Here is a 10,250-nt window from a genome sequence, read left to right on the forward strand (position 1 = left end):
ACTTCAAAAAATTAAAATGCATGCCTCACTAAACGACCTATTATGCGTCCTAATGTAACAACATCAACCTATTATGTGTTTACCTTCAAACTAATGCATCAAAATCCAAAACAAATTAAGAAAATGAAAAATTATTAAATGTAAGAAGTCGGGGATTTTCGATTGAATGTAATGGAGTAGAGGAAGCTTGATGTCCTAGACTTTAATGCAATGCAATAAAAATAGCGAGAAAGTTTGAAAAATAAGGGAAGTCAAGTTTATTCACGAGTTATGTTTTTGGTTCTGAGTAAATTCTTTGAAATGAAATGAAGAAAAAATAAAAGGAAGGTCTGATGCAATATAAGATTCAAATGCATATGAAACTTAACCTCTGTAAAAAGTAAGAAAATTAACCTTCATATATACTTTTCTATGGTTTGACTTGGGTATGAGACTTGCCTTTGGTTTCATTTTTGGTGTTTTTCGGAGGTTAAGTTCCGGATTTGAGAGTTTTTAGCTAGGGCGCGTGAGTACCACTAAGGAGTGCCAAAAGTAACCCCATTTTAATACTTTGGGCCTTAAGTACACGTAAACCATATTTAGCCCAATACCTTATACTACTAACAAACTTGGACTGATTGGCTCGCACTTCGCGAAAGTTCTTTCGAAACTCACCGTTACTCTACCCCTTTTTTCATCTCAAACTTAGCTATGCTACATTTCATTCTTTCTCTGTGACTGAAATTGTGACTAGAACCGCACTTCAGTTTACCGTTACCTGCATAGCACAAGATGGTACTACAGTTTATTCACTCTTCACGATTCCATTTGATTTCACCAACTCTAATACTTCATCGTTTCTTGCTCCTAATCGTTCATTTTTTATATTTTCAGGATTTCCAGGGTTTCTTAAACGACTTGCAGGATTGGGAATTTTCCACAAAGGATAATAAAGCGGCAAAAGTCAAATCACAAAAGGAAAATGTTGGTAATTTTTATCTTACCTTTAAAACTTATTGCAATCATCATCTATGTTGGTGTATTTGAATGGAGGAGCATCTTATATGTAAATTGATTTAGTAAACTTGATTTTGCTTAAAAGTAAGTTTAATTTTAAGTGATTTATGTTTGCATAAGGTCTCTTATAAGTTAGTTGAACAATAAATTCGAGGTTATAATTGATTTTGAGTGAATTGATTGATTATGGTGGTTTAAAGCAAGTTGAAGGTAAAACCATTTATGATTTCCGTATATATTGGTAGGCTTTATATGTATATGATGGCTTATATGTATGGATGTATTAATTCATTTGTGATGTATGACATACTGATAGAAATTCACAAAAGGTTCGTATTCTCGGAGTGGTGGATCAGTGGGTGTAGAGAATGGATCAAGAGGAGATACTATTTCTTTTGATCATGCAAGAAATTCTTCAGCTCAGTATGATTTCTCGAGAAACAATGATCTGTTGAATCGTGTGAGTAGTAGTTTTGCTTCTGAAGATGTTCCTGATGCTGCATCCGAGAAAGACCTGGTAGGAGCTTCTTTTTTTTTTTTTACTTTTCTCTATGTTTTGGGATTGCAGTAACAGGGTGGTGGAAATTGATTCATTAGGATGCTAGTAATAGAAAAACTCAATATATAACATTATTTGGGTCCAGATCATTAATTTAGCAATAGTAAACAGATTATGCATTGTTTTTTTGTTACCGTATTGTGTGATGCTGAAGATACTGAAATCCATTTGTATATTACAGGGCAATGAGTTTTTTAAACAGAAGAAATTTAAGGAAGCTATTGATTGCTATTCAAGGAGCATTGCCTTCTCACCAACTGCTGTAGCACATGCAAATAGGGCAATGGCCCATATAAAGCTAAGAAGGCAAGCTTACATTTTGTCTTGAAAGAATTATAGTTTATTCATCAAATACAATCGTCAATGGTGTGATCTTAAATATAAGAAAGTCGTTTTTTACACATACTGTCATATGTTAATTGGTCTATCACCTTACTGATGCTCATGAAGGACACACTGCATTTTATGTTTCTTTTCTCACCTATTTGTGTTGGCAGATTTCAAGAGGCTGAGGATGACTGTACGGAGGCCTTAAATCTTGACGATCGCTACATAAAAGCATACTCGCGGCGAGCAACAGCTAGAAAAGAACTTGGGAAAAATAAAGAATCAATGGAGGGTGTGTTAACTTAACTTGCAAGCAAATGTGTCTGTTGTCTCAAACATATTCTGATATTGTATCTGTTGACTATCTGATTTGCTTTAATTACAGATGCTGAGTTTGCCATGAGGTTGGAACCTAACAATCAAGAAGTCAAGAAACAGTATGCTGATGCCAAATCACTTTACGAGAAAGTAAGCACACAAGTTGTTCCAGTATTATTACATGACTACTACAAAAAGTCGCGATTTTTATCCTTATTATTTTCTATTTTTAATAGCTGGACAAGCCATGAATACTGGAGGGTTAGAGTTGCATGGAAATTTTAAATTCTAGTTTCATCCCTCACCTGAGTATGCAAATGAACATATTGATTTGTAATACAAAATCAAATTAGTTGATGCCTTCAAATAAGATTCTGAGCTAAAGGGCCTTAGATTTAGTAGTCGGGGTGGAATAAAGAATTACAACTTTAGCAAGCCTTTAGAGATGGAATGTGAGGGATAAGATACTGCAAACGATAACATTTTTAGAGGATGAATCTAATGTATAAGTTTTTTTAATATGAAGAAGAGTGATGGATTCTAGTTAAAAGTGTTTTCCATAATATAAAGAAACCTTTGAAGAAAATGGTCAATTTTGAAACCGTCTGTTTGTCAGCATATGTTCAGGCCTTATGGTGTAAACTTTTAGGGAAACCTGTGTTACTAAGATTTTGCCATGGCAGGGTTCAGGAAAAGGGTTGGTCGGATCTATTTTAGGAATCTGTATATCTATTTCCTGAAATATGACCAAATTCTTGAATGAGCAAACTCTGTAGAGTTTAAGGGGCTGACAGAATTAGTTTTGGGGTTGTTAGAAAATTGTTAGAAACTGGTACCTAAATATGATTTAATTGTAGAAATTGGCTTTTACTGAATATGTTTGCAACAGAAACAGAATTACACACACTATAGAGAATGTGTTCACACATAAACTAAGGAATAGTTTACTGTTACAAAACAATTCATGTCCAAGAAATTTGAGAGTGTTGGTCTCTTGCTTTCAAGAATTAGAGAGCTTTGTCTCTTCCTCCCATAACCACTCAATATCTATCCCATAACCATTTTCCCTTCCTTTCTCTATTTATTCCTAAAAATAAACAACACAGCTGACAGATAATAAAATCATGACTGCCAATAACAATAAGTCTAACAACAACATATTTGCCGCTGGATAAGGAAGGGTTTGCGAGAAAATATATCAGTGGTGCGAAGAATCAGAGCAGAAACCTAGTAAGAATGGTTGGTTTTTAACCCGATCTACATTCTGATGAGTAAAAACTTACGCAGTCTTAAAATCACTTTAAAAATTGGAACGGTGGTAAAAAAAAGGGAAATTAATGGGGGTTTAATATTATGTTGGCTGCTGTGGCTATGATATATTCGCCTCCTGTCCTCGATTCGGACGGCAAAGGCTGCTGCACAAAAACATGACATGATGCCACTTTATGACTAGGCTTCACGACAACACACTAGAATTCTATTGTGTGCAGTTAACTGTTCTTGTTTCATGTCCATGTTTTTCCTCACTTCTTTGGTGCAAGAGTTAAACTGTTAAATTGCCTTTTGTCCAGGAAATTCTACATAAAACATCTAAAGCACTAAAAAACACTATGCAAAAAATGGGAAAGTCTGAGGCAAAAGTTAATGGAAGCAGCAGTATCCACTCTGTTTCACATGGTACTCAAAAGTCAGGTCCAACTGAAGCTCATCATCAAACCAAGGTACAAATAACTTCAGTCTTTACCAAAACATTGATATACTGATATCTCTGTGGATCAGATAGATATACTTTGTTTGTCGTTCCTCGTATATAGTGTCCATCATAAACTTTGATTATGTTTACAGGGTAGTGAGGGGAAAATTCCTGCTAAAGAATCACTCTTAATGGAGGAGATCAATACCAAGGCTACCAAATCTGGAAGCAAGACTCAGGGACAAGTAGGCAATGGTTCTAAGGAAGGTCATGGTGCAACCAACAGCTTGGAGCAGGTTAAGTTTTATCTTCAAATCCTTCGCCCTTCTAGTTTAGTAGTGTAGTTCTAGTGCATATTGTGGTTCTGTTTAGAACAGTGTTGTCCATGGCAGATGGCGGTCCATTGCGGAAAGCCATACTCCCGCCATACCAGTCGATTTGTGGCGCCGTTATTGCAGATTATGGCGGAAAAATCCGCAATAGCGGCCGATATTTACCATTGCGGCGATCCCAAAAACCGCCATGTATGTCGGCCATAGCGGCCATGGCGCCGCAATTTGATAACACTAGTTTAGAAGCAACGTTTATGTTGTTTCTTGATTTCCTAAGCATACGAATATATTTTTATGTTATTCACAAGTTCTAATTTAAGTTTTAATGTATCCACTTAATATTTAGGGTTTTTTAATTTATTCCTAAATTGTTTGCCAGTATGATTGTATTGTTGTGGTTTTAGGATATTAGTTTTTCATTTTTCATTTTTGATCCTAATAATTTTTCCAACCTTCGTTCATTGTCCTGCTTCACATTTTTTCGTCTCACATTCTTAACAGAGAAATCACAAAACTAGAAAGCCGGAAATTAAAGCATCTGTTGAGCAGCTTGCTTCTCGGGCTGCTTCTCTAGCCATGGCTGAAGCTGCAAAAAATATAACACCCCCAACCACAGCTTATCAGTTTGAAGTCTCTTGGAGAGGGTTTTTAGGTGATCGTGCTTTGCAGGCTTGTCTATTAAAGGTATTCAAATTTGTTGTGCATTTATGATTTGATTGTATTTTCAGCTCTAAGTATGTTTTCTTTTATTAGAACAAGAGAATCCTCATATATATTGAATTCCTGTTGTTAAGTGATCTGCTTTTCTATTTCTTTTTATGCGTTAGGCATTGTCTCCCCAAGAATTACCGAAAATATTCAAAAATGCCTTATCTTCTACCCTGCTTGTTGAGATCATCAAGTGTGCTGCATCTTTTTTCGCGTAAGTATTTTTCAGAGAAAGTATTTTGTGGTTTAGACTTCTGCTTGACCTTTAATCAGGACAACAAATTTGCTCTTTTGGCAGTGAAGACATGGATCTAGTTGTCAGTTATATGAACAATTTAACCAAGGTACCGAGATTTGATGTGATCGTAATGTGCCTTCCATCAGCAGATAAGGATGGTATGTATGTTTTTTTTATTATGGGTAGAATCCTCGTTTCTATTATTGCCAAACTTTTTGAAATCTCTCTAGAGTTTAAAGGTTTCATGAAAACTCTATTACAAGCTTGTTCTTTTTACGTTGTTACTTGGCTCTAATGTTCAACGTTGCATGAATGGTCAATCTTCTTATGTTCTTATTTGCCTCTAATGTTCAATGCTAGCTGAATCGTTAATATGAATGAGTCAAATTATTTATATTTTATGCAGACTTGCGCAAGATCTGGAATGAAGTGTTCTGTGGTGAAGCAACTCCGGCGGAGTATGCAGAGATTCTGGATAGCCTCCGATCAAAGTTCTACCTTGACTAGTTGATGCTTTTTGATATTTTGTCATATTGGATCTCTTTTTGGCAACCATATTCAAATGTAAATTATTACAGTATTAATCGATGAGCATTATAGGTTCTCTCAAGCATTAACTAAATATGGACATGGAGGCTGAGGATGCAAATATACTAGACCTTTTTATTTTGTGTGAATTCAAGTTGTTAGGACAAATAGTTGGAAAGAAGTATTTGAAAGAGGGATCCAATTTTCTGTCATGAACTATGGTTCCTTTTCAAACTCTATCAAACATGTTAAGGGATGTGTCTATTTTCAACATTTTATAAAAAAATATCTGCTCAACCTTTCTTGTTTGGACTTTTATATGGGTGTCGAAATCATTGTCTGGTCATTGTAATTGAAATGAAATAGTTTATGTTTTGATATTTTACTGCAAACCAAGTTTGATTTCAATTTTCTATTAACTTTTAACCTAGAAGCGAAATACAATTTCTAGCCAAATTAAGTTTTATGGGAAATCAAATTTGATTCAAAGTAATTTTGTACTTCAATTTTTTTAAAATGTTGTTAAATTATAAAGTTTAGTCATACAATGGATGTGTTTGCCAAAAAAATGGATCGGTTGAAAATTGAAAAAACGTTGATCTTATTTTTAATGAATTGAGAAATGCCACCAACATATTCTCAAATGTTTCCTTAAAAAACTCTTCAATATGTTTTTAAATTCGTTGTTTTTATAGGTTAAAATTTGAGTTTTGTCAAATTTATATTTTGGTACTTAATGGTTTAGCAAGATTTTTAATTTTTTTTATTTTTTTATAATAAAGACAATTTGTTGAATGAAAAAGAGAAATAGTATTTTATTAGAATTTTAACAAGTAGAGGGTTGTTGGAGAGAGCCATTTTAATTTTTAAACAACCAATTGTGTAGCCTCTTTTCATTGGTTTTCATTTTTTGTTTTTTTCATATAGACAAATTTAGAAACAAATATATGTCAATGTTTTAGCGTGTGGATGTTTTTTATTTGATTCAAACTAAATTTTAAACATTGACTCAATAAAACTTGGTTTATGGAGACCTTTCTTAATTTTTTGTCATTGTAGTAATTAGAACTTTTCTCTTTCATTCGAAAATATAATCTTTCAACAACTAGTTTTATTCCATGAATAAGAAAAGAGAAAATTCACAAGCATGATTCACTTGTAAAAACATATACCTACAAACAAGGTATTATTTAACTTCATCAATTTCTTCATTATATAATTGACCTTTCTTGATTGTGTAAATGTCATTGTAACCCGATCATAGCCCTCTATTAGAATCCTTAAAAAAGATATTAAATTGAAGTAAGAAGGTTACACAACTCTATATTGATATCTCCTTGATATTTTAGCAATATAAATCGGTTATAAGGGACAACATGACAATTATCCATAGTGACTACATTCTCTGTAAAAGTGTGTTCACTTGGCCTTCTTTTATAAATATGGTAACCATCTTAAAAAAAAATTGGATTCTCTTGATTTTTTTTTGAAAAAATACTTTGAACATTTGTGTTTCTTCATGTAAGATGAGGATTTATAACTAATTTCACATGGATGGTTTATACATCATATCATTTTTTACTAGCTGATTTAAATCTTTTTGATTATTTGGATTAAGTATCTTAATTGAAATGATTCGGGCTGATATCATCATGTGATGAATATTTTCTTGAAGGATGAATGAAAATAAGTATGTAAGCATGTGCTAAACCTCTCTTTTGAAGTTTAATTGTGTACAAATCTGAAAAAAGTTGTATTTAAAGCTTAACACAATAATATAAAAGATATAAAAAATTATTGTGTTAGGAATGATGTAATTTGAAATTTATTGACTAATATGTGACTTATATGTTATACCTTTATCTAGAACTTGTTTATTAGTTAAGTCCTTTAACAACTCATCAAATTTGATTTTGAAAACTCTTGAGATAATATCTCGGAGATCATGTGCTTTTATGGCAAGTAAACTTTGTATTTCTAGCCAATGTGGATTGCAGGTAAAGGTTATAAACAAATCGAGAAAACCAACATCAATCAAAACTCTCATTCTCAAAATATAATTGACTCGTGTATCTCTTACTGCCAACAAAAAATGAAGGCAACAAAACAAACTTTCCACTCTTTGGTACATTGTTGGTCTGCTCATTCAACTTATTATATTTTTCTACTATTAATGTTGATTAGTTATTTCTTATCCATGAAAATCTTTTTGACTTCTTTATTGTAAAACCATCAATCAAAATTTGACAAAAAGGTATTCTTCAACCCATTATGTTAGTTCTCTATTTTGTTGATTGACATTAATTTTAGTAAAACAAATATAACAACATTATGTTAAATAGGATGTGTTAACTTGCTAAGAAGAACAGGCTGAGTAAGAAGTCATGTTTTATGAAGAAACGTGCTGAGATGAAATGTTTCATCATCTGTAGCAATATGTTGAACAAGATGTCCTATGCAGAGTAATTCGACATCGTGACTGTTTGGGCTGGGCTGTTGGATCGGTTCAAAATTTAACAGATAGAAAATATTCTAGGAATATTATGCAGTCTTATGTAGCGCTAATTTGGCGCTGATTTTAAAGGTCTGGAAGAGTCAGAATCAAGAAGAATATGCACTTTCTAATTATGGAGATAAATTAGAAAGGTTATGATTGAAGACCTATTTTTATGCTGAAGTTTCTGCATATTTGTAGCAGCTGATATGCGGTGATTTAAAGCCCAAATCCAATTAGGAAAAAGTAATAAATAGAAGCACTGTAACCTAGGAAAGTAATCATTCGAAGATGTAAAAGTTTCTATTATTAGGGCTGAGTCTCTAAGCCTCTCGAATATCACGTTGATATGAGAGTAGGACTGGTGTTATAGAGTTATAATTCTCTATTGTTGATCTCTTAGAAGTTGTGAACCAAGAGTGAGTATTGTTCTGGATCGAAGCTTTTAAGCAAGATCAAGTATTCTTAATTAAGAGGTTCTTAATCTAGTGTTTCTTGTATATGAAGATTGAGGTAAAGGGTCGTCAATATTAATTACTGGGATTGATATTGTGAGACATCGCTGCGGTGATTGAAACTGAGAGGGGTTTCTCTTATCTAGGAAGTTCTTAGGTATAAGTTGCATTGGGTATGGATTAAATGAGAAGACTGTAAACCGAAGGTTGTTTACGTGTGAACCGGAGGTTGTTTGCATAGTACTTCGAATTGATACTATCATAATGGATTTCCTTCCTGGCTTGGTAGCCTATAGAGTAGGTGTTGTTGTGCACCGAACTGGGTTAACAATTCTGGCGTGTTATTTACTCTTCAGTATTGTGTATGTATGTTTATACCTTGCCTATGTGTTTTGTTTAGATCATATGTCTCGACATGTCATAGAACATCTGAAGTTTGATATACCAAAATTTTAATTGGTATCAGAGCAAGCATCCTATTTTGTTCTGGGTGAGATTCTGGGAAGATACTTTCTGGTTATGGGCAAGGAATGAGGTATCTACTGAAAAGATGTGTGACCTTGGAGAGTTCTTATAGTTGTTTGAATGGTCCCTTGAAGTGGATAATGGGTTATTTTTTACAGAGGGTTTATTGGACCTGTCTTTGTTGTCAGGCATGTAGCCTTGGTGGAGAGCTGCTGTTTTGGGTTTGATTTTTTTCAAACCGATGTTGATCTATTGGCAACTAGAGTGTGGTGTGTTTGTGCAAAGATAATTGTGTCGTGTCTGAAGGCTGTTGAGGAACATTGATGTGTGTTCCGCTGCATGGTATCTGATGTAAACTTGGTTGTTCCCTGTCTCTAGTGTTGAGATCTTAATGATATGCTCTTGAAATGTCAATATGGGAAGGTCATTAAGGTTTGGTTTCCTCAGTAGGATGTTGGGATATGTGGCAGACCCCTCAACCAGCTTATTAAAGCTGCCAAAGATACTTTAGGTTCATCTCAAGTCCACTCATAAAGGCACTTATCAATAAGCTTGATGGGAATCTGAAGAAAAGTGATCAATGATGTGTGACTAAATTAAGAAAGTGATTCTAACCTTATTGTTGTTGGATGATGTTCTTCCATTGAAGACCTTGAAGGTGATCAAGGATTGTATTGTGTTCCGTGAGAAGGAAACTGATGTTCTACTGGATGTTGGAACATCATATCAATAGATGTGCAGATTCCTGTTGCATAGCAGATGCTTTAGGTGCTAAACAAATGTGTGTTGGTCACATATGTTTAGAACCTTCTCCTGATTTGTAAGAGGAAACATCGATAGTGTGTATCTAAGAAGTTTCTATCCAGAAAACGCATCTTAGATAACTGTGTTAATCAAGGAAAGATCAACATGTTATTTACTTCTGAGCTCGAGCTCAATTGTCAAGGACATTCTCCCTGACATCTGGAAGGTCCTTCTAATCAAAGGAGTCAGATTTGTGTGATCTTATTCGAGTGGAGCAGGTTCTAATTGAGTTGATACAAGGGGAATAATATGTGTGTATGTGCACTAACCACAAGCTGTGCTGCTATTAAGGAGGAGAAATTATGATTCTCAGGGTGTTCTTAGCAGTTATTG

The 10,250-nt window shown here is 34.0% G+C and overlaps 1 protein-coding gene across 2 annotated transcripts; it reads left to right on the forward strand.

Annotated features, from left to right (window-relative positions):
- The first annotated feature begins 623 nt into the window (after nt 1–623).
- Nucleotides 624–6,015, forward strand: LOC131644041 (uncharacterized). 2 transcript variants are annotated; one of them, XM_058914428.1, is made up of 12 exons: nt 624–774; nt 874–963; nt 1,313–1,513; nt 1,737–1,861; nt 2,053–2,174; nt 2,268–2,350; nt 3,772–3,921; nt 4,046–4,189; nt 4,727–4,909; nt 5,053–5,147; nt 5,232–5,329; nt 5,578–6,015. In XM_058914428.1, exons 1-12 carry the CDS (start codon nt 772–774, stop codon nt 5,676–5,678), a joined length of 1,395 nt encoding a protein of 464 aa, XP_058770411.1. In that variant the 5' UTR covers nt 624–771; the 3' UTR covers nt 5,679–6,015. The 2 variants fall into 2 exon arrangements, with proteins under 2 accessions (XP_058770411.1, XP_058770412.1); XM_058914429.1 differs by having other exon boundaries at nt 721–774; nt 874–967.
- The last annotated feature ends 4,235 nt before the right edge of the window (nt 6,016–10,250 follow it).

This window comes from Vicia villosa, linkage group LG1, assembly GCF_029867415.1.
Source record: "Vicia villosa cultivar HV-30 ecotype Madison, WI linkage group LG1, Vvil1.0, whole genome shotgun sequence".
Lineage (NCBI taxonomy): Eukaryota > Viridiplantae > Streptophyta > Magnoliopsida > Fabales > Fabaceae > Vicia > Vicia villosa.